The sequence below is a fragment of the Notolepis coatsorum genome (assembly GCF_963971535.1).
Source record: "Notolepis coatsorum genome assembly, chromosome: 16".
Lineage (NCBI taxonomy): Eukaryota > Metazoa > Chordata > Actinopteri > Aulopiformes > Paralepididae > Notolepis > Notolepis coatsorum.
This window is the reverse complement of record NC_140180.1, coordinates 51,607,510-51,633,235: the sequence shown is the minus strand read 5'-3', so window position 1 is coordinate 51,633,235 and position 25,726 is coordinate 51,607,510. Positions and strand designations below refer to the sequence as shown.

At 43.9% G+C, this 25,726-nt stretch overlaps 1 protein-coding gene across 3 annotated transcripts in view; it reads right to left on the bottom strand.

Moving 5' to 3' along the window:
- slc16a2 (solute carrier family 16 member 2) overlaps positions 1-25,726 on the bottom strand; it is a 153,755-nt gene that overhangs the window by 10,420 nt on the left and 117,609 nt on the right. For all 3 annotated transcript variants that reach the window (XM_084332228.1, XM_084332229.1, XM_084332230.1), the window contains 2 exons: positions 17,394-17,622; positions 6,028-6,297 (listed from right to left, as the gene is read on the bottom strand). In XM_084332228.1, the coding sequence (XP_084188354.1) occupies positions 6,041-6,297; positions 17,394-17,622 (486 nt within the window). In that variant the 3' untranslated portion in view covers positions 6,028-6,040. The remainder of the gene's footprint in view (positions 1-6,027; positions 6,298-17,393; positions 17,623-25,726) is intronic.

The following is a 25,726-nucleotide window of genomic DNA, read 5'->3' as shown; positions in this document are numbered from 1 at the left end:
CCTAACCCTAACCCTAAAACCGAAATAAAGTAAAAAAAGAAAATAGTTACAAAATCCGCCGATTTTCGCCCAAAAACCGCCCAGGTGTCCCTTATTCCTATTAGTGAAAGGTGGCAACCCTATGTCTATCTGTATGTCATATTATATGTTATGATGAATTGAAAATGGGGGACCCTGATGTAAACAAGACGAAAGTCTTTCTCTGGTCTGCATCCCCTTAACAATTGGTGTGTATTGAGCTGTACTGTATTGTACCCATTCTGCAATCTGTTAATAACATTTTCAATCAATCAATCAATCCTATGTGGAGAAAAGATGGGGATGTGGAAATAGGTATCTTTCAGGTCTATTCACGTGAACCAGTCACCCTGCCAGACGCTACGCAAGTGCGCCCGTATTCCGATCCGCGCCACAATATTCACGGGTTCAATGTCGTCCCAATGCATTGTCCCATGGGATTATGCCCCCATGTGCCGATATTAATTGAGGGGAGGATTTGCAGTGATTCTGCACCATGCACGGTCTGCACAAAATAATTTATAATTCATTGCTATTATGAGCAAACAAAATTCGTTAGATTGGACATTTTGATTAATTATTTCAAGCGTAAATTGAGAAATTCGGCACTACTGATAGATGAGGTTATTTCAGTGAGTGAGTGCACAAACTGCAATGAGTGCTTGAGAGGTTAGTCACCTTACTAAAAATGCTTCAAATATTTGCATGAATAGAACAATTAGATTGGACATTTGATTATGTATGTCATCATGCAGCACAAGCACAATACAACGAAAATAAATAAATATTATTTATTTATCCTAAATTAACATTCTGACGGCCTGTCTGCAGGCAGTCGGCCCTGTGCACGTCGCTATACATTAACAGTCGTCTATTATAATCACATTTGTGATTTGTTTTATTATTCTAATTTGTGATCTGTTCTGTCTAAATGTTTAAATGTTGAGCGATTTGCAGTGTCAAATTTCCCACAGGATAATAAAAGTATTTCTATTATATTCTATTCTATTCTATTTAACATTTTAAGCATTTTATGAGCCAACAAAATTCGTTAGATTGGACATTTGAAAACGGTCTCGAATGGCCAAAACATGCCTGGAGATTATAGCTTGCTAAGATTTGTTTATGTATCCTATATTAAGCAGCACATAAATGACAAACTAACTTAGTTAATTAATAACTAACATAAATAGCCTGGTAAAAATACGTAATTTATTGATCAATGAATGTATTGATAAATAAATGTATATTACAAATGATAGAAGTCATGTTATTTCTAGGGATGCCCCGATCACGTTTTTTGCCACCGATACCGATCACCGATCGTCGTGAGCCATATCGGCCGATACCGATCCGATACCGATCGTTTTGATTAAAAAGAAATTAAAAATAATTTTATATAAAAAGTTTTTTTTTTTTTTTTTTTTTTATAAAATATATATATTATATAATTAGACTTGTACTTGTATTATCTGCGAGACATCGCCACCATGCAACAAGTCAAAATGCTCGCTATCTGCAAACAGCTCCACTGTCTGTGTGTACTCTAGTAGCCCAGCTCCAAAAAGGATTCTCCGGCGCTGCAGCGGGACCCTATTGGTAACGTTATGCTTTGGTCATTTCACATTCAGCAAGCCCTCAGCTCGAATACGCATTAAATCAATGTTATAAGACATTGATATCAAGAGCTATCTGTAGCTACTGCTAGCCGGCTAGATGACGTTAAGACAGAACTTTAGTTCAATGGGACATTTCGTTTTGAACAGTAAACTAACGTCAGCTAACGCAAGCTAACGCAAGCTACCGGAGGTATGAACATGGACTACTAGATTTTCTGGATCATTTGTTGATATCAGGAGCTATCGGTAGCTAGCCGGCTAAATACCGTTAGACAATGCCTACTAAACGTGAATAGTTGACTGGGTAATTTTGTTTAAACAGTAACGATAGCTAGGTAGCTAACGTTAGCGCAGGTCGAATGCACTACAGACTCGAGCAGAGGAGCCGCACCTCTTTGTTTACAAACTCTACACGGGGGCGGGCGGGGCTAGGGAGGAGGAGCAGTTTGCAGGTCCTGTGCGTCTGAGACAAGCGAGTGAGATATCCACTTGATCAGTTTCCGCGATCGGCGAATATGACTCATTATCGGAATTCCCCGATCGCATATTTATACTGATTATCGGCCGATAACGATCGGTGGCCGATCGATCGGGGCATCCCTAGTTATTTCCTCATTGTGAACGTGCTGCGTGATTGTCGAAGAATCTCCTGCTGTGTGGGTTCTCTCATTCATAACAATGGAAGCAATAACAGCAATAACAAGAATAATAAGAGCTTCATTCCCTCTCCCTCATTTCGGGTTTATTTTTCCCCCTTCCTAATATCTGCCAACAGCGCTGGCAGGTGCAGACGGCTCCGCGATCAAACTGTGCTGGAGCAAATCAGGAGAAAATTGCACACCTATGGGCGTGTTTGCGCTAGTATCTCATCCGCGCAATGTCCTTAGTGAATGGCTTGCAAAGACGGAGCATTGCATGCAGTTAAGGGTGCTATTAGCACCGCGCAATCCATTCTTTGTGAATTCGCCCCCTGGAGTAGACCCCTTTCATCATGTCCACTGGTGGGACTATGGAAACGACCTATTCAGCGAGCAGATACTGAATCGCACTCGAGAGGCCTGTCACTGGCACTTCATTTGGCAAGACAGTTTGGATTCATCCCTGAAAAAGCAGGGTGGGGGAAGGCAAACTGCATCACATGCCCCAGCCTCAGTGTTCTGTCTATCCATCCGGACATATGGCGATTCTCTTGCAATACTGGGTAGAATTTGTATAGAGGCCGAGCCTCGAATTGAGGCTGGCTGGCTATGAACTTGTTGTAAGAGACCTTGGTCCATACTGCCATGAGCTGTGTCTTTGATGACAGCGTCATCCCCCAATTTTGTCATTGTTCCAATTCCAATGTCCAGAAGTTCAAGTTCAAGTTCAAGTTCTTTAATAGTTGTCATACAGAAGTACAGAATACTTTCATACAAAATGCTTCTTACTGTTACGCTCCAGAGACTGTGCTAGACAAATAGTATCAAATAACATAATAACATAGTATAGCATGAATTTAGAAGAAGAAAAATGAGGTCACAGTGTTCGGTATAGACATATGTACAATGTTCTGAGTTACCATATAATATACAATACACAATACTATGCAGTGTACTAATGTACAGTACTATCTAGTGCAAAGCAGAAATGGGATGAGGTACAATTTTAGGTACAATTTACAGTAAGGTGTACGAGTTGTAGTGCAATCCTTCATCCATAAATATAAAGTGTGGGGAGTGGGTGCTACAGTGTGTTTGTTTAAAGTGGGTGTGTGCTATAAAGTGTGTGGAGTGGGTGCTACAGTGTGTTTGTTTAAAGTGAGTGTGTGCGTGTGGATGTGTGTGCTATGTGCGTTTGGTGGTTGTTGTTGTGTAGTGTTCATTCATTGTTCGTTTAGCAGCCTGATGGCCTGGGGATAGAAGCTTCTTCTGAGTCTTTCTGTGCTCGCCTTGAGACTCCGGTATCGCTTGCCTGACCGCAGCAGTTCAAAGAGGCAGTTGTTCGGGTGACTGGAGTCTTTAATGATTCTCTTAGCCTTGCCCCTGCAACGCTTGTAGTAAATGTTCTGGAGGGTGGGGAGCCCCCCTCCAATTGTGCGTTCGGCTGAACGTGTCACTCTTTGTAGTCTGCTTCGGTCTTGTGCAGTGCTATTCCCAAACCAGGAGGTGATGTTGCCGGTCAAGATGCTCTCTATTGTACATGAGTAGAAGTTCTTAAGGATCTTCTGGCTGACTTGGAACTTCCTTAGGCGCCTGAGGAAGTAGAGGCGTTGTCGTGCCTTCTTCACAACACTGTCAATGTGTGTGGTCCATGTCAAGTCCTCGGATATGTAGGCTCCGAGGCACTTAAAGCTGTTGACTCTCTCAACCGGTGCCCCGTCGATGCTGAGGGGGCTGTAGTCCTTGACCCCCGACCTCCTGAAGTCCACAATCATCTCCTTTGTTTTGCTGACGTTCAGGGAGAGGCTGTTTTCCTGGCACCATCCCGCCAGGACCTTGACCTCTTCCAGGTAGGCCCTCTCGTCGTTGGCAGAGATCAGGCCCACCACCACTGTGTCGTCAGCAAATTTGATGATTGTATTGCTACTCCGCTGAGCCACACAGTCGTGTGTGTACAGGGAGTAGAGGAGGGGACTCAGAACACAGCCCTGGGGGGCCCCTATGTTGAGGGTGATGGATGAGGAGGTGCAGTTGCCTGCTCTCACCACCTGGGGTCTGCCAGTCAGGAAGTCCAAGACCCACTGGCAGAGGTCATAGCCCAAGCCCAGGTCCCTGAGCTTGGCTATGAGTATGGAGGGGACTATGGTATTGAATGCCGAGCTGTAGTCGATGAATAGCATTCTCACATAGTTCCCCTGCCTCTTGTCCAGGTGTGATGCTGCTGTGTGCAGCACATGGGCTATGGCATCCTCCGTGGACCTGTTGGGGCGGTATGCAAATTGCAGGGGGTCCATGTTGATGGGGAGGGAGGAGCAGATGTAGCCCTTTACTAGCTTCTCAAAGCACTTCATGGCTATGGAGGTGAGAGCTACAGGGCGGTAGTCGTTGAGGCAAGCAGGCTTGGATTTTTTGGGTACAGGGATAATAGTGGACTTCTTCAGGCAGGTGGGGATGACAGCCTGTTCTAAGGACAGGTTAAATATGTCAGTGAATACTGGGGCCAGTTGGTCGGCACAGACTTTTAGGACGCGGCCGGGGATGCCGTCCGGACCTGCTGCCTTCCTGATATTCACTTTTTTAAAGGTCCGCCTCACCTCATGCTCTGTTACCCTGAACACTGCGCCTCCATCAGCAGCCGACCCCCCCCCCCCCCATTGCCGAGGCTTGTGAGCTGGTGTTGTTATTACCAGCATCAAACCTCGCATAGAAGGTATTGAGGTCATTTGCTAAGGAGATGTCACTGTTCAGTTTGAGGGAGGCGCCTTTGTAGTCTGTCATCGTTTTGAGCCCCTGCCACATAGCTCTAGAGTCAGCTTGTTCAAACTGGAGTTCAATTTTATCCCTGTAGCGCCGTTTGGCCTCTGACACTGTCCTCCTTACGTTGTATCGCGCCACCTTGTGGTCATTCATGTTGCCTGCCACTAGGCCGTCGTTGTATGCTTTGGTGCGCTCTCTCAGAGCTTCACGGACGGATTTGTCTACCCAGGGTTTTTGATTTGGGTAAACTTTCATTTTGGTAGTGGGGATTGTTTCTTTTACCCTAGTACAAACATAGTCCAGCACTGTTTCCGTGTAGACATTAATGTTATCTGTGTCGCGGAACACATTCCAGTCTGTGTAGTGAAACACTGACCGGATCGTCTCCTCTGACGTCAAATCCCATTTCTGCACCTCTCGCGAGACTACAGGAGAGGAATGTGCCATTCGTGTAGATCTTTTAATTAAATAATAGCTGTAAGAAAGCCAGACGTGCCATGTTTCTTATGACCGTCTCAATGCTTGAACGTGCTGTGATTTCTACTTTGATTTCATGAATGAAAGCCGTTGGCTTTCGTGGGTGATCAAACCTGTGACCTGGCAGCTACATGGTTCTCCAAACAAACACTGCTTGTTTTTACTACCTGTACCTCCCCTCCCCCTCCCCCATGCTGCTATGATGCCTGAATTTCCCCAAGGGGATCAATAAAGGAATATCTTATCTTATCTTACCACCTGGCCAACTGTTAATGTACAGGCAACTATGCGTATGCAGTATAAAGAGTCCACACTGTATATCACCATAACACCATTTCTAGAGAGGGAAAGAAGTGCACTTCAACAAGAAATGCCTTCAATGAGAAGTGCTTAGCCAATCCCATCCCACCAACTCAGCATGAACGATGGATTATTTACTTTGATAACACACATTTTACGATGTACTTCATGCAAATCAAGCTTTCATCATCGTATGTCAGAGCATCACAATGGAGTACCTTTCAGTGCTACTTAGATATGCGTCTCCACGTCGGTGTAGCTGGGCAGCATGTCTCCGTTGGAGTGGCTCTTGAGCTCCCCCGCTGGCAGGGAATAGGGCAGCATGTGGTCGGCGGGGCCCGGGTCCTCCGGTGGCGCCCCCGCCTGGGCACGCTGTTGCCTGCGGTGTATCATGGGCACAAAGAAGAGCACCACACCCCCCACCATGGGAGGTACCCCGGCCAGGGAAAAGGCCACCTTGTAGTTCCCAAAGTAATCGCGGAGGAGGCCTGGGGCAGAGGGAGTGGAAAAAGGCAACTCATATTATCCTTATTCAGATCTTATTTATGGGCACAATAAATTATAAAGAGAGATCACGATTTACAAGAATAAGCATCATTGCAGAGAGGTGAGGCATGGCTTGCAGCAGGCCACAGAAGGGTATGGGCTGCTAATTATACATAAGAAAAAGTAAGAAGGAATAAAATAAATTGTATCACTGTATAACCTGACTGACAAAATGGTTACAGTATACATTCAGAGTACATATAGTGCCCAGGTGATTCACACTATTCTATTCAGTCCCCTAGCGATTTGTATTCATCTCAGTCTCCAGTTACACTCCCCCTGGTGTATATAACCTACCCTGTACACAGTGTAACCTCTCTTTTGTCTATCCTTGAAAGATAATGTTGCTTTTCAGCGCTCTCTTCCTGCTGAACATGTTTTGTAATCCATGCTTGTTCCTGAATGGTTTGAAGAGTTAATTTTCAGTTATTTCAGTTATTAACAGTTATCCGTGTTTGTATTTATTATCCTTTTATTTTTATCCTAACTGCCTTGCTCAAGGTCCCTTTGGTGGTATAGTTGTTAAGGGGTTGGGGGTTTCCTGCTGGTCTGGGTATCAAGCCAGCAACCATCTCAAGCATCTCTAACCATCAGGCTATTACACTATAGTGTATGATAGTACATCAAACAACAGTTCTGAAAGATTTATTCTATTCTTGGAAAGGCTTATCATGGACTTGGACTCAACGATCCCTTCCGTCATTCAACAATTCTTGGCCATGTCTTGATTATACTATGGGTAGTTTCCCCATGAATACCCATAAGAATATAAATCAAATTAAGTGTGTGGTGGATTAATGGATGCCTTGTATCACCTCTGCTCTATAGAAATGCTGGTCTGGTTTGTGCACACATTTAGAATGGCCAACACTTAACAGTCTCAAGTGAAACAAGAACATCCTCACTGTCCACAACAACTGAATTCCTTGAGCATCCATTCAATGTCTCTTTATTTAAAAGAATAAGCATAGAATATGTATATATATTTCAAAGTTATTTTCATGCCACTGGTGTGCTATCTAAGGAGTGCCACTTTTAACTGAATAAACTCTCTAATTCAAACAGAATAGCAAAATAGCCTTCAACATCATCATCGCCATCCCGCCTCCGTGATCTCAGATGCCACGGCCATTGCTGCTCCCAGTTCTTGGATCGTGATTCCTGTGTCCCTGGAGATTGTGTCAGGAAATGTACCAGGCCTGTTTCCTGCGATTGATTGAGGAAACAGCCATAGAAAGACATCGGATATCATTTGATCCTTTGCACAGAAATGACCAGCAAAGATCGCTGTTTGCCGTGCTACAATAGTTGTTATTGGAGGCAGTTCACCATATGTCATGTGGTGAAGTGGGTGTGTATAGTACAGGTGGCCAGAGGGGGGAATTGAACCTGGTAGCAGTGTTATGCTCATAACTACTGAGCAACACAGAAGATAAAATTAAACATAGCCACAAGGTCTGTGCTGGTGACGTGATGTCAAACAGTTTAACACGCGCTACCGTATACTATCTGTTTAAGCTTGTGCTTAATTTATGGGTTGCTGCTTGGTGCTATAGGGCAAGGAGGTGACATGAGCGAGCTGGGTGTACAATTTCACTCCGACTGCTGCAGATGTAGTTCACTGTACCACAACAATCTAAGGCCATGGTTACACTGGGCTAAAACAGCAACGTTTTGTTGCTGAATGATTACGTTTGCATGTCCAAGTTAAAAAGAAACACAGTTTTGGCAGGAAAACGCGTTTCCCTAGCGGGAACGCTGAAAAGGTGTTTTAGTTTTGGAAACTCGCCGACAATGGTGCCATGTAATTTGTGCAAGCCGGATACGGAGCCGTTCTGCCCAATGCCCATGCGCAGTAGAGACCGACGCCAAATTCTCCCCCTCCCAGACCCATGTCATGTCAACAAACCCTTACCACACAAGAGTCGACTGCATGAGTAGCTCAAAGCTCCTCTTTCAACATAACAAGCATTAAACAAAATGGCCCAGTCATCTATTCACTTTTGTTTAATACATGAGGCGTTGTCTAATGTTATCTAGCTACTGATAGCTCCTGATATCAACGTCTGATATCATCAGTTTGGCTTTTGTTTTCGCAGGTGCTGGCTGGCTAGTGTCGCTCGTGAGCTAACATTAGCTACCTAGCTAACGTTACTTTCAGACCCTGTTAGTCAAGTTGAACTATCGCTCTGGGGACGCTGATTAATATAACAAGCTACAACAGTCTGCATTCCCTTAACAATTGTTTGTATTGAGCCATATTGTATTGTACCCATTCTGCAATCTGTTAAATAATGTTTACATCCATTCATTCTGCTAGCATTAACATTACTTCGCTGCTAGCCACAATGCTATACTGTTATACTGGCATATCCCAATCACGTTAGCACGTAAGCTAACAAACTTTGCTGCTAGCCACAATGCTATACTGTTATACTGGCATATCCCAATCACGTTAGCACGTAAGCTAACAAAATCGGCGATATTTTTGTGAGACTAAACTCCGCTCTTGGTGGTCAATTGTGTTGATGTTAGTTTTGTTTCATCAACAAATCATCAACAAATGAGGCAGAACACACAGTGAATGTATCCGTTTTTGTTTATTGCACTTTATTTCTTGCTGAAAAATAAATGCTATGTGGCTAAATGGCTCATGCGAGGTATAAAGATGGTGGCTTTTGAGATTTTGAGCAGGATGTGGAGTGTCTCGTTCAACCTTTCTGATTGGTTGAAAATGGCCTTCATGTATGAACTACATCGCCACCTACTGCTTTGGCATTGTACTACATGTATATAGTAGACAAGACAAAACGACGTCTAACTTAACTCTTACTTGCCTGCCAATACGCAGCGTTCTCAAAAGCGAATGAAACTAAACGAAAATGGCCCTAGTGTAACCGCAGCCTAAGGGTGTTTTCACCTGTAGTCCTTTTTAAACAAACTTTTTAAGTGGATCAAAAAGAAATGAGCTCAGTTCGCTTTGTGTTCACATTAGGAGTTTTCAGACCGGAGGGATGTTTTTAAAGTTCATGGGGAAGTAGGCGGCTGGGTGGCGCAGCGGACATTGCGCTCGTCACCAATTCAAGAGACACGAGGTTTGACTCTGGCAGTCGGTGTTGCCTCCGGCTTGGGCCAGCCGTCATACTAACTCAATTGGCAGAGTTAGCGGGTGGAAGTCGATGGGTGGTAATCTGGACGTTGTGGACAGCGACTCCTACAGGTCGGTTGGGGATGCCTGCACAGCAGAGACAGGAAATGGCGGGGGTAGTGTGACCCTCCCACACATTACACCTCGCCAATGAGAGTCCGCGCTGGCAGGTGAAAAGATGTGACAGGCTGCCTCCTCGTGTATCGGAGGGGACACGTGATGCAAGGCTTCTATCCTCCCTACAACCGGCCAGTGGGGGGCATATGCGAGCAACGTTCAAGACAGGGGAGGGAAGAATTGGCACAGTGGAATTGGGATGGGAGAAAATTAAATAAAAAAAAGAGGAGAAAAAGTGGATAAAAAAAAAAGTTCATGGGGAAGTGAATGGAAGTGGATACGGACCACTAGCCTAGCTTAACACTCCAGGAGAGGTGTGTTTGGCCAACAGCAAGGCTAGCTGGTCCGTATCTGCTTCCATTTATTTGTACTAAGCTAGGCTAGCTTATGCACAGAGAGGAAATTGGTATCTATCTTCTTGTCTCTGACTCTGGAGACGAAGCTAAGGGCATTTCCCATAATGCTGGCATGTTCCTTTAATACTAGGCTAAAAGGGCTCACTTCAATAATAATATGATTACATTTTCAAGGTAAACCCAGCTCTTAACTCATTCAGCGCCGGAGGCCTAGAGCAGGGGTTCCCAAACTTTTCAGGCCGCGACCCAAAAATAACGGGGTCAGAGAGCCGCGACCCCCACTATTATAGGAGGTAAAAAAAAACTATAATAAAAAAGAATATTCATTTTTTATTTAAAAACATTTTTATAAATGGAAATGTATGGTTGAAACATGCACACGTTCAAACGCACACACACTAATAAGCATTGGAGGCTTTTAACCTGGGCCGGACTGGGGAAATCATTCACGCCAGGAAATATAGTGCAAAATATAGCCCCAGTCAGACCACTTTTTAAGCAGGGGGTCTGGGGGTCCCCCACCAGGACATTTCTTGTTACAAAGACTTCATTTCCTGCATTCTGGTGAAGGCATTTTTTTTATTTGTACCCTTTAAATGCCAGTGTTTGTGATGGCATCACAAATTATTGTTAAAAAACAGGCTAGCATATGTATGATTAGCAACAACACTGATTTAGATGGATTTTCAGTTTTTTTGTAATGTCAGATTGAAAATAATACAATATTTTATTCAACTTCAGCCCTGATCATAACACCACATATTAATTTTATAATTCTAACTCTTTAAATGCCAGTGTGTGTGATGGCATATATTAGCAATATATCAAATGCAAAGTAGATTTTTCTGGGGGGGATTATTACAGGCTAGCATGTGTCAATGATTAGCAACAACAGTTTTTTGTAACGGTCACCAATCACATGCGGCTCCTTTTGTGTGTGTGTGTGTGAGAGCGAGAGAGAGAGAGAGAGAGAGATAGTTCTCCAACTTGTGTGAGTTGCAGTGATCTCCTGGTTGTTCCCCACCTAGGTTATCTCTAACTATTGCGCTGCTGCAACTAGAAACACTGTCCTGACCTGCTTCTAAGTTCAGTGGCCTGACTGCAAAAAATTTAATAAAAAACATTTTTTGGGGGGAAATCATCTGGCGACCCCCCTGCGACGGCTCGCGACCCTCCTGTGGGTCGCGACCCCGACTTTGGGAACCCCTGGCCTAGAGCATCTTAGTTCCTACTGGGCCAACGCTCTAAGAGATGGGGATAAGTGGCGGTGTTTGCAGGGCTATATCTTTATATTCTATATTATAGCTATGGATACAATACTATGTCCCATTTGACATCAACTATCTATCATTCAATATGTGAAAAAGAATAAATTATTTCATGCATACGTTCGCGTGTGAATATAAGTATAGTTTCAGATTGATCCTGGCTAATCCCAGAAAACGGCGATATGGAGCAATACTGTACGTGAATTTCACTAAAAGCGTTGGTGTTGCTCGCCTGGACACGTTACTATTTCCAAATCAAATGTATATTATAGGTATTATGTTTCATCATGAATGCATGAAAGGGGGCGGAGGGGGTCGTTTTTTGATGCTTTGATCATCACCAACGGCATACGTTGTGGAGTAACGTTACACATGGTTGTTGCGATCGATGTGAAATCATGGTCCACCACAACACCAGAAAACTGCGCCCGGAGGGATTTAAACGTAACACAGGGTAAGATACAAGGTTTCAAAGGGTGCTCGATACTGCCACCCAGCAGGATGCAGCCGGTATTGCACTTTGGCAATCTCAGACTAATTTCCTATGGTAACCCAGAGGTCTGTGTGAGAGAAATTTATAGAAATATTGAATAAAAGAAATAATGATGAAAACCCGACTATACTCGGGTCTGGCGCTGAACGGTTGGCGAGATAACCCGACTATCCTCGGGTCTGGCGCTGATTGAGTTAAGGGCCATCTGGGACCAGGACCTCGTGATTAGCATGTCAGATGAGCATTGTGGGCAAATACTAAACCTTGAGCACACCTCCTCTATTATGTGCAAGGCAGTTTACTGCAGTGGAAGATCTTACACAGAGTCCATGTCACCAACGCAAGACTAAGATTAGCCATGATACACCCTGCAACAGTGGCGGCTCTACCACTAGGGGCGCTCGGGCGCCGCCCCCCCTCAGCTCCTACCCTGGTTATATGAGAGAACAAGAAAAATAAGTTTTTAGTTTTTAGTTTTAAAGCCCTATAAATAATATAAACATGTTTAAAATTAATAATATTTACTCATTTTAAGTATGTTTGTGTTTCCAATGCACAATATAACGTTATTATATTAAAAAAGAAATACTCGTTTTCTTGAACAGGAAGTGACGTTTTTTTTAATTTTTTCGTATTTCTCGCCCGGGCTAGAAGCGATAGCGCTCTGAGTGCGCGTCACAGTTTGATCGCTGTCTCCGTCACAGCCAATCAGTGCATACGGCGTTGTGCGTTGAAATATGACTATTATGTTGGAATCCGAGCGCGATTTGAAGCGGTCTAGCCAGCAGCGTGAACTTCCGTGAAGAATTTCCATAGCCGCATTTCGCGGAGACGCTCTCTGATTGGCCGACGCCAGTATTTTTTTCCATGGCAGAATTTCACAGAGACGATCTCTGATTGGCCGAATCCAATTTCTAATGTTCCAATTCTAGCTTCTAGCTTGGTTCCTAGGTTGGTCCTAGGTTGGTCGGTGGAGATAGTTGTGTTGTTGTGAGATGCATGCAGCTGTTTGTCTTAGACGAGCGTGCCGTGACTGCAAGTTCTTTAGACTGTTAAGCTTAGGCACTCTTTCAAAGTTGGTTAAGGTTAGAGTTTGTCTTAGAGCATGGCGATAGAACGCCAGGTAGTTTGCAGTCTGTTCTAGCGGAAATGGACAAAAAAATGTACTTGTTGAGTGTTGTGCTAACGAGCTCAGCTAACACTTGGCTAACAAGCTATATGGCGGATTATACACGTTTATCAAGCTCTCCTGCCCTGGACGTTTCAACTAAACAGTGAGTCTCTCTCTCTCTCTCTCTCTCTCTCTCTCTCTCTCTCTCTCTCTCTCTCTCTCTCTCTCTCTCTCTCTCTCTCTCTCTGTGCTTAACGTTAACGTTTGTAAATAGTTTTTTTTAGGAGCAGTACTACTGCTGGCCATTCATGAAGCGAGACATTGCTGATTGTTTATTTATTTTATAACACAAGACTATGACTACCAACTGCCTAGCCAGCCGTGTATCAATCTTGGATGCAATAATAACGTTACTTACCACACTGACTATGTCGATGGCTCATTGATTTAACTACTGCAGCTCTCTCGGATTGAAAATACGTGGATTATGGCTTGTTCAATATCGTCTATGTTTGAATGAATGAATGAATGAGAACTTTATTAACAGATTGCAGAATGGGTACAATACAGTACGGCTCAATACACACAATTGTTAAGTGGATGCAGACCAGAGAAAGACGTTTGTCTTGTTTACATCAGGGTCCCAGATTTTCGATTCATATCGATAGTTTAATAGCTAGCCTTGGCTCGTTTAACAATATGCAAAATATGTGTACAGCCCTGTACTCATACTGAAGTTATTCTTGGTATATAATAGGTCTGATTGTGTAACGAATCGATTCCACGTCGCGCTGTGTGTGAGAGAGAGAAGGAGAGAGGGAGAGATCTGCCTGTGTTTGTAGACGGGCGAGTTTTGTTTCTAACTTTTCTATTTATATATGGTGTTTCAAGTTGTGAATTAGAGTCTAGACTATACTTTATTTGACTGGTTGTGTGTTGTTGTAGTAACAGCTGAGCGACTCGTTCATAAGAGCCGATTCATTGCCGTGAGCGTGAGTCGAATCGCTCACGTCTTGCCATGAGTGTTGCGTGGTACTGTACTGTACATGTTTGCATTTTGCAAAATGTTTGGTATAGCGCCCCTAGTGGCGAAGTACCCACCGGCCGCCACTGCCCTGCAAGAACTGATACATGCAACATATTTGAACAATCACCGGCTGACTATAATGCACATGTTTTGGTCATGCCCACAATTATCTGAGTTTTGACTCGTAATATTTGATACTTAATGGTGTCTTAGGTAAAACAGTAGACCCTGACCCAGATATGCTCACAAGTCATTTTTACAAGTCTCAAGTCTTTTGGTCCCGAGTCCAATTTAAGTTTACAGTCTTTTAGGGTGATAATGTGGTTGATCCAGCATTCTTTATTTTGATACTGCAGACATTTACATTTAGTAATTTAGCTGACGCTTTTATCCAAAGTCAGCAGGAAAGGTACAACTCTTTCAGCTGAGTAGCAATGTTCATCAAACAGTGTTGAAACTTGCAGTGTTGAGTGCATAGTAGTAGAGACATAATAGTATATTAGGTACTAGGTAGTAATATAGACAAGGAAGATTAATTAGTGGAGTGGAGTGCATGATAGCAATTTAGTTTGGGTCTTGTGTGAAGTTAGTATAGTTGTGATATAGTTTATTATCTATAAAGTATTGTTTGGTTACATTCTGGAACAAAGTAGATTATTTTATTTATTTATTTTTAATTATCTTTTTCCTCCTTCTTTTTACCGTTTTTCTCCCTTCCCAATGTTAGTCGTTATGCCAATTCTCAATCCCCTTCCTGGTCGTTGCGCACTCTACCCCCTACCGTCGGTCTGGGAGGGCGGAGACTATCACATGCTTCCTCCGACACATGTGTACCCAGCCCACCGCTTCTTTTCACCTGGCAGCGCGGACTCTCACTGGGAGAGTGTAACGTGTGGAAGGTCACACTACCTCTCCCAGATCCTTCCCTTGCTGTGCAGGCGCCTCGACCGAACTGTAGGAGTCGCTGTTTACAACGACCAGGACCCACCCACGCCAGCTTCCCACCCGCTAACACTGCCAATTGTGTTAGTATGGACGGTCGGCCAAGCCGGAGGCACCACAGCCGGATTCGATCCCACTGGCTCTGTGGTGGTAGACAGACGCTTAGTCCGCTGTGCTATCCGGCCGCGGAACAAAGTAGATTCTAGTAAAGATAACATCCTCTAAAATGTAGGCTACATACGATTATGAAAGTATAGGCTACCAAATTAACTCTCTGAAGAAATACACATATGCGGGGGACTGTGTGTATGTGTAACTACACTGTAAAAAAAATAAGAATCATGGGAAATTCACTGTATTATTTTACAGATTACCTTTGTTTTTCTACTTTAAGTGTAAATACAATAAAAATACAGTAAATTACCTTTTATCAAAATATTAACCATTAAATAAAGGTTGTAATCTGTAAATGTATTTGATTTTACTGTAATTTGACAGTAAGTATTTGGAAACCGTTGCTGCCAGACATTTACCGTTGTTTTACAGTCTTCTAAGCGCAGCTCTGTTAACAGTGTAGGAGGGATATGCAAGGCACATTTCAATGGCCTTGTGTATAATGACAATAAAGTATATTTTCTTAATCAGAAACAAACAATGATAGACTAGAAAGGTGCACTCAATACAGCACAAATCTCGACCAGGCGGCAGCCACACATTTATTTTTTCTCTCTCTTTCACAGAGCAAACTAAAATGCCTACACAATTTAACAAATGCAGAGACCATCTATTACCATTAATTATAATTACCAGTATCCAAACACACTCGCACAACGTACACAGAGATCATCCACTGTCAAAAGCCCAACTGTGTTGACAAGTCACTAGCCTACCAAGGACAGCTGGCAGAAGCATTAGGTGTGGCAAAGGGTAGGGCAAACATAGACCAATGAAAGCAGATCTCCTTGCACTATTCCTATTACACTATTACAAACTATTTCACTATCACACTATTACACTATTGCACTATTACTCTATTTAGCTATATTATACTATTAAACTGTTACATACTATTACACCATTACAAACTATTACACAGTATTACACTATCACACATTTAAACATGTGGTTAACCTAGACCAATAAAGTAGTAGTATGTAGTGAGTTCATTGACACCTCCCATAGGTTTCTACTTGTTTCTACTACCACTTGTCATTGACCCGATGAAAAGATTATTTGAGAATGCAGGTCCTGGGTCTGCTGTCAGCCTACGTGCCACGTTTCATCCAAATCGGCCTTGTAGTTTGCAAGATTAGCTGTGGACAGACAGACAGACAGACAGATACACGAACACACTGGACAGATTACATTATCTCTCCCAGGCTTCCGCCTGGTGGAGATAATAAGTCACACAGTATATGAGGGCTGGAGTGCCTGCAAATCAAACTGTGACATTTATACCGCCAGAGAGAGAACAGTCGCTAGTGACTTGGAAGGTGAGCTCAAACCATAAGTAACATCTGGTTATATAATACATGTCTGAATGCAAGCCTCCGTGGCGGTGCAGACTGCCCAGGGTGATTCATACTATTTAATGTTTTCAGCTCAGCTATAAACAACTATGACAGAAAGCCAAACACATGGCTCTGGTTACAGAGACTGACATACGGGTAGTGGTTTTCATAGGTATTAAACTATTTAACGATGAACTTAGCTTACAATTCAATACAACGCAAAATACAGGGTCCACAAAGCAACAGTGCAAGACAAAAAGGTCAATGAATCAGGGCACATGGAATGGAGTGCTATATTTTGGAGTGTAGCGCATGTGAGAGAGGGCACAGTGTTAGGTAAGGAATGTGCAGTTTGGGTTCTTCAAAAGGGCTAAGAGAGGTTGGCTCGAGAGAAGGGCTGAGAGAAGCCAGACACCTCAAATTTATGTTCTGCCTGGGCACTTTTGGCTCGGGCCCCAACTGCTTGTAGAGGTAGACACAAGGGAGAGGAGGTGGTGGTGGTTGGGGGGGGGTTAGATGTTAGATAGAAATATATGCAGGGAGAAATAGTACTGGAAACACTGAGGAGGGTGTAGGGTAAAGAGTATATACTATAAAATAGGAGATCCGTCACTGCAGCCATAGTGTCCATCCTCTTGTTATAAGTCGTTGCACTCGGCTCCATGAGTCTGCCTCATGTATGTCACTGCTTCAAAACACAAATCAGCAGGAACAGCCAGCCTCCTGGCCCTGCTCCCAGAACTTACTCGCTGTAAATGTTACGTCCTTTGTATATTCGGACATGCATTCCTTTTTACCTTCCCTTCACGTCTATTCTATCCCATTGTAATTCCATCTCACCTTAAGTTGTCTTACTTTGTATTCTGCAGGTATATTCTACATGGATAATATATCCGTCAACCCCTTTACAGTCCCACGTTTTTCTGAAGTCAGTGTTTTTAGTCATTTAGTATAGCTATTTCAGCGCTGGTTCAGCTCATTCTCCTTTCTCTTTTTATTTTTAAATCAGTGCTGTGATACCTCCAGGGGAGAGAAAAGGGGGAGGAATAGAGGGAAGCTTCTCACCAGCGATAGGAGGACCAGCGGTCATGGGGAGGGCCATGAGGCCCAGGAGGTAACCTATGGCCTGTGAGGCCTGCATGGGGCCCACCAACTCAAAGGCTATGGGAGCCATGATGGTGAGGAAGCAGCCATCGCACAGCCCCAGGAACACACACACCACCACAAGCCCCGCGAACGCAGTGCACTGGGGGATCAGCATGGACATCAGCCCCAGCGCTATGAAGGACGTCACCTAGTGAGACAGGAGGAAGATGCAATAAATAACCTCCTCTGTTGTCATTTCTCCCTACAGAGGTCTAGGAACCACAAAAGGCTGCTCAGGGTGTGAAACAGAAGGAAAAAAATTCAAAATGATTTACAGCACAAATTACCTGAAGTTAGATTGTTTGCAGGTTTTCTTTTCTTAAACACAACATTATAGAGACGTAATAGAATTATTGTGATTGTGATTTCAAGTTAAGTACTGCCCTTTGAAGGGTAACATGGTCTTCCATAGTTCAACAGGTGTCCTGAATGATAGCTTCCTTTAACGTAATAGGGGTTTCAGACAGGACATCTATAGATACTAACTTATACTACTAGTAAATCAAGGGTAGCCTATTCAAATAACCCAGGGGACTTTAGACATTATAAATATTATATATTGGTCTCCAACCAGTAGCTCCTAGCCTACCAAGCATCCTCACAAAGTACAAATCAAACTGTTTGATAGGTTGTAATGTGTATATTTTGTACACTCAAAATACCCATGTTACTACTATAAAATCAGTTAGGGCTTACTTTGTTGTGGTAGCTTAGTCATAGTTGTTACAGTACATACAGTAATTGTTACATATCCTGTATGCCTGAGAGTTATGAGACTTCTAGCAGTATTTGGCGGTGCAAAACCGATGAGGATCCTCTTAAAATAAAACATTAAATGAAAACACTGACTGTATTATGGGGCTGGGCAATATCATTTGTTTTATTACTACTGCAAGGAACTTGTTTTTTCATTAACAAAAAATATACAGTATGTGTTTTAAAATATGTATATATTGTGGTATAGTAAAAACCCATTATAGAAACTAGAACACTAGAATTATGGCTTTGGCTGCTGGAAGAAGACTTCTGGCAAAAAGGTATTAAATATAAATAATCTTTTGAGCCATGATGAAGACTTCTTACCAGACTTTTGTTTATTAATCATGTCAACCCTAATGCTTCCAAATACTACCCTTTGTTCCTTAACTCAGAACCCATTTCATTCACAATAATCAACTCTGAAGTCAGCCAGTGCTGCAGGGAATGTACTTGTTCCCCTTAACACTAGAACAGCCCTGGAATGCTGTGAGGTCAAACGACCCGACAGAATAAAGCCTTCCCTCCCTGGCCTTCCTTGTCTGTGTTCTTTTCATGCAGCCTGTATAACCAAATAATATGCAGGCTACCTATAATAGTTGTGTGATTTTCTGAGCAGAAATGCATTTGCGCATTTGACACATTATGTAAAAACTAGTTATGATCTACATTGTTCCAAATAATGCCGGGATCATCAGACTACACCATATTCTTGTCTTTCACGATGGTCACCATGTTAGGTTATCATACTGTAGCATCCTCTTGCTGCGTCTTGGCCAGGAGACAAACTGCTTGCATGCCGCGTTGACATGAGATCGGGGACCAGGGTTTGGTTTGGACGTCTCATTTTGAGAAATAGATAACATCTTGAAAACATGCTCCCGTCTCTCCTACAAATTAAAATTGGCCGATGTTCAAGATTTCACAAGAATGATAAATAGCCTAAATATGAAATTCCTGGGGTAGTTTGCATGAATGAGGAATGAGGAGCGGATAGCACCCGTTGTCCGTTGAGTCTTTCCCTGTGTCTGATTGTTAACTCATTGAGCGCCAATCACGAGAGACAAAGGTAACCTCTATTTTACGTATATTTTACCGAACCCCATCATAAAACATGCTTTTGTAATGATCGCAGAGTCGGCTTTGTGAAGAAACATGGCCGTGTTTACATTTGACCTGGCAATAATATAGGTTTAAATGAGCCATACTATTGTCTCCATAGCTATAATATATAATATACGATGGGTCCGCAAACATCGTGAAAATGGTCAATAACGCCGGCGCGAGGGAGTAAAGATGGAAAACCAGCATGGCAGTCAATGAGTTAAAAGATACCTATAGTCATCATTTCTTTTGAAGTATTTTTTGTAATTTGTGTCTGGACAAGGATGAAAGAAAAAAAAGCGATTCATGTTATTCCTCAATATCTCTGCAACACAAAGTAACTTTGTATTTGTCATACCATGACAACTGACAAACAGATTATATCTATAAATGATATCTATAAATCATATTCCTGGAATTGGCGCATCAGAGGAGAGATGGGGAGCCAGGAGAGATGGAGGGGTGGAGCAAACTCTCCTTCAGTTGTTTAGGCTACTAATACATTTACACGTTCCTGCATCACAGTAACTTTATATTGTTTTATCCACAAAAATCTGCAAACCTTTTGTTCAAGGGACACAAACCAGAGAGAAGGCTATGAAGAAACACAGGCTCAGTTGATTTGACACTAACAGCACATAAGTCCTCCTCTGAGTTCTCAGTATATATATATGTTCAGGAAAGGTCCAGGAGGGAGGCTGTGACAGCTGTTCTAAAGACGGTGTTAAAGCTGCAGTATGTGGTTCTGGGGGATACGTTTTCAGCTCAGAGTTGTGGAAAGATTCTATGATATATGAAAAAATACATATAATATAAAACATACAATAAACTATGCTCAGGGAAAAACTTGGGACACTGAAAAGTCTTTTACCGTTTACAATTGCATTGCCAGAAAGTACGTTTAAAAACACATTTACTACTCAAATAAGTATCTGCTAATTAGATAATTCAAATAATTACATTATAGTAGTAAGCACCGCGAATGCAAACAATTATCTCTCTCAAAACGACATATAGTGCACCTTTAACAAGAATGCATGAGTTCAACTTTCAAAGAGAATCTCTAATGGGTGTGCTCCATTTGGCTTATATTATGTGAGTCAAAATGGTGTGAAAACCACGTGCAGCACAAACTGGCCTTGTGTGGTATTTGAAGCGCGCCCAAATAAAATAAAATAAATATTCAGAGGGGGTGCACTTGGTTGATCACTCCCAGGTGGTTAGGCATTGACGTACGGGTGGCGGCTGGGTGAAGGTGCATGCTTAGGGATTGACCCGGAGACTCTGGTAATCAGCCTTTGTCTCCGGAAAAGGAGACAATCCAAACCCAGAAATATAAAAAAGAATTGCTTTAAAAGTTAAGGTTTTATAGTATGCACCTGTCAGATAGTGATTCCAAAGTTGATTGGACATGCGTGCAGACAGAGGAGCGGAGCTAAATACTGAGGCGTATTGCTCCATTAACTAGTTCAGTGCCAGAGGTGTGGGCGTATGGCCGTGTGTGTCAGCGCTGTAATGAATGGGGATACATGCCGGTGTTTGCAGTGCTAAAACTATATTAAATATTATAGCTATGGATCTAATAATATAGTCAATTGTAGGGCTGTCCCCGACTAAGGATTTGGATAGTCGACTTTGATTGGCCGAAATTAGCCAATAGTCGACTATTAGTCGACTATGAAATGTTTTTATTTTTTTAAACAATATTTGTTTAATTTTTATTTTTTTTATCATTCCATTTGGGCTGTGGGGGGTGCTTAATGTCTGAAGGAGTCGACGGAAGACTTCTTGTCCTCTGCAAAAGCATGCAATTGGTCCACTGATGGATACATCTTGATATTTGTCTAGTCTAGTGTGTTCATTAGATGCCTCTGTGCCTGTTTTCTTAGGCAGTTAGCCTCTGGTATGCGTGCCATTAAAAAAAATTGCATTCGACTAAGAGGTTGGCAGTCGACTACGGCTCCTTTCGATCGATTAGTCGACTATTCGACTAATAGGGGTCAGCCCTAGTCGATTGTCATTGAGTTTCTTTCGGTCAAGATGCAAAAAACTGATTTTTTTTCATCCATACATTCCCGTTTTATACCGTGGTTGTCATGGTCCCAGCCGGGGACCCACCCTGAACAATGTGAACAGTGCTTTTCTGCCGCCCTCTGGTGGCCAAACGCAGCAGCTCCGGATTCTATTAATGTTATGATTAATACTTCTAATGCTTTGTTGCCTCTGTTCATGTTGTGTTTCCCCGGTCTAGCTTGTGTTTAAATGGTTATCTCTGTACATATGTTTCCATTAAGGGTTTGCTCTTTACATATGTTTTCAGTAAGTGTTAATATCTTTACATATGTTTCCTTTAAGGGTTCATTCCTTTACATATGTTATCAGTAAGTTATCCCTTTACACATGCCTTTATTTTTTGTGTGAGATTTCTTTTTGCTAATGCTTTGTGTTCACCAGTCTTGGCCATGCCTGGCCTTAATCCAGCTGGCGCTCATTAGTAATCATGGGCAGTATTTATTCCTGCCCGTTTCTCACATTCCCTGTTGCGCCATTGCCTTTGTTTACCCTTGTGTTCGGTCACATACTCTGTTTCACCTTTGTCCTAAATTCCCAGTGAGTCCGTTCCTTATTCCACTTTTTCCAGCACTGCTGAGTTTTGTTTTCCGGCTTTTACAGTTCGTTTTTGTTTGCTACCGTTTGTAACGTGTATCATTGTTGCTTGCAAACTGTCAAAGTAAAAGCCCTTCATTTCATTCCGTCGTCTCTGCCTCTACTCTCTCTGATCTTGTTCTGCATTTGGGGTCTCCTCACCTACCCACACCGAACCCTTACAGAGGTGAATAGTTTTAGAGTAATTCTGTGTAATCCCAGGAAACGTCGCTAAACAGCGTTTTAGTGCATTTCACTAGGAACCGTGCCATTCCTCGCTTGGATCAACAATCAATCTGAAATCAACTCTAGATTATCGGTATTATGTTTCATCATGCATGCATGAAAGGGTGTGGGGGGGGTGGGTTCTATGCTTCGATCGTCACCAACGGAATACGTTACACAGTACATTACAGACACACGCTCCGATCGCGGGGAAGGAATTATTGGATCAATGCAAGATTGATAGCATACCTTTACCTTGACTAGGATGTACTGCAAAAAGAATATTCCAATTATCTGATCGCCATTCCAAGTATTGATGTCGATCGTGTTGCCAAGATAATCCACCAAAACACATGAACCGGCGGTGCTCGAGTCTCCCCAATCCATGTGTTATAAACGTTACTCATGCCCGAGAAGGAAACCCCGGACCGGACTTCTTAGATCGACACACAGCCCAACTGGAAGTGAGGCAGGACAGTAGCCTTACAGTGCCTTACAGTGTATTGCAAGGTCTGACATTGACCAAATTTGATATGCATGACCTTGGTGGGCTCTAGGTCAACTCCTGAAAAGGGGGTCAATGTCAGACCTTGCAATCAAAAGTTAGGGGGCGCACTGAAATTATGGCAAGGGTTATTAGCCCCCTAACTTTTGATTGCAAAGTCTGACATTGACCCCCTTTGCAGGAGTTGACCTAGAGCCCACCAAGGTCATGCATATCAAGTTTGGTCAATGTCAGACCTTGCAATACACTGTAAGGCACTGTAAGGCTACTGTCCTGCCTCACTTCCAGTGATGAAGCTAAGCTATGCTAACGGAGCGTCTATTCCCAAAGCTAAAATGCACGCACAGAGACAAAAAAGGTATGTATCTTCTTGTCTAACTCCAGGGAAGATGTTAAATAAGCTAATTTCCCAAAATAGTGGAGTTATCCTTTAAGGCATTAACTGGGTTAATTAATATAAATGTTATATTGTAACTGTCTAGTTACACATTGGTTCCGAAACATGTATGTTCCAGGCTGCGATTAAAATTTTGAATCTGAGAGAGCTCTGGTCAGCGAAGCCGGCGCCGTTCGCGACCTCCATGTTTTGGGGCTATTCATCAGAAAACTCGGATCCGCGATTCGGCTCCCATCCGTCGGGCAAGAACTGGCGGTTTTCAGCCTCTCTCTCTGGAGCTTAACGGAGTTTCGAGTTTGGGATTCACCGTGTTGAATGGGGCGTCTGAACTAAGCGAGGACCTCATGCGCATGCGCGGCGAATAATGCGGAAGCACTCTTGCACTCTTCCGCTGGCATTATGCTACACGCATCCCGACTGTGACGGTGTGCCGCACCCTGTTCTCGCATGTGCGACTGGTGTGTTTGCGCTGAGGCGTATTCGCCGTATGGCGCGCGTACCACACCTTGATGGCCGATACACGTACCGTTACACCCCTAGAACACACTAGACAAATATCAAGATGTATCCATCAGTGGACCAATTGCAAGCCTTCAGTCGACTCCTTCAGACATTGACACCCCCACAGCCCAAATGGAATACATATTTTTTTTATATTATAATTATTATCAAAAAAAAAAAATGGCCAATCAAAGTCGACTATACAAATCGTAAGGTTATTCTATAACCCTAGTTATATGAGTATAGCGAGCGCTCTGCTCTTAGTGGAACTATCCCTTTATCCAATCTAATATTGAAAATAACTTTCACATGTACACACCCCTATTCACCTCCGCCTGGCCACACCCACATCCGCTCCTACATAAGCAGGGTCGTGGCCACACAATCAGCTCCTTCCCAAGACTTTCACCACCAAAGGAGAAGACCATGGGGTCCTCAGTGAGTCAGAGCAGAGCGCACGCTATACTCATATAACTAGGGTTATAGAATAACCTTACGTTATATAGATGGTACAGCTTACGCTCTGCTCTTAGTGGAACACAGGAGCTGAGCAGAGTGGAAGCTTGACAGATGTACCCGCTGAGGCCCCCCACAACCATCAGAACCGGGGAGGACCCGAGCCTCCTGGACCCCCCTAGTGGAGGACGGGAGGGTGAGCAGACCGTGGGACTTACCTTCAGTCAGAAGGACCCGCGACCACACAGGCGCGCATCCCACATGCCACCAGGGAACGGACAGGAAGCAAAAACACCTCTGTCACAGCCCCCAACATCACGGGGTCGAAGGTCAAGAACCCAACCCTGTGGCAAGGCCGTAGCAGCGGAGGAGGTCCCAGCCCTAGGACAACCTGAGGGCCAGGACCCCCCGAAAAAAGGGGCCTGGTGAGGCCAACGAGGCCGCAGCATTGGGGCCCCACCAGACGGTCACTGGTGACAATACCCCCCACATTGCCAGCGTATCGGACAGGGCCCAAACAAGAGCAGACCCTTCCCCCCTGGCACGCCGCTCTGAAGCACTCCAGCTTACCGCACCTGGTATTCCCAGGAGGTCTCCCATCCAAGAACTAACCAGGGCCGAACCTGCTTAGTTTCCGAGATCTGACGAGATCGGGCATGTCCAGGTTGGCATGGCTGTAAGCCCCAAGAGGCTACCCCCCCACAATACTGTGGGGCCAGATGGCACGCCGGGGAGACAACCCCCAAGGGGGTTGATCCCTCAATCCAGGCAACAGGCCAGAACTCGACCTGTGCCTGGAGCACTGCGAACTAGACAGGCGCCTAAGGGGTCTACTGTGAGAACAGTACCCGGCGGAAGGGGTGTTCGGTATGTTGTGCACCATGTCATGACCTCCACAAACCCGACCCCCCATCCAGCGGGGTCGAGGTTCAAAGGAGAGGCTGACACAATTGGCAGACGTCATGAAAGATGCAGAAGCATACTCTCGGGCAGACAGTGTCAAGCCCGGCCTCAACCCGAGAGTCGACTCTCACACCAACACACCGGAGAACCAACCACCTCCCTATGTTTAGTTTAACAGGAGGCGGTTGTTCCCTTAACCCACCGAGAAAACTTAGAAACATAACTGCGCGTATACACAGGCTATACAAGCAGTACAAGTGTTTCATTTTTCAAAGGGTTAACCCAGGCCAACAGGTCGACGAGAACGAGTCCGGACCTGGCGGACCGGGACCTACACAGGGATGCCTAGAGGGGCTGACAGCAACCACCCCGACAGCCCCCTCCCATCCCCGCCCAGCAGGGGGAGGGAGGGGTGAAACAATGGAGAAGGACCAGGTCCCCTAACACAGCACAAGGTACAACACAGTATGGACCAAGCACGTCACTGTTATGGGCAACTCGTAGTGGCATACATATGACACACACATCCACGACATCAATCCCCGCGAAGCCCGGTCCTACCCGACATTTCCCCCCCGGAAAAGCACAAAGTCCTTCGGGGTACCAGAACAGCAGATCTGCTCCCCGGCGGACAACGGGTTAACTGACCTGGTCCGGCGCGACCAGAACCAATCCCGCGTCCTAGTGACGCCGCCAGAAGTTCCCCCAGAGAGACCTCTACGTGAGTAACAATTGAAAAAGATACATGTAATAATAATT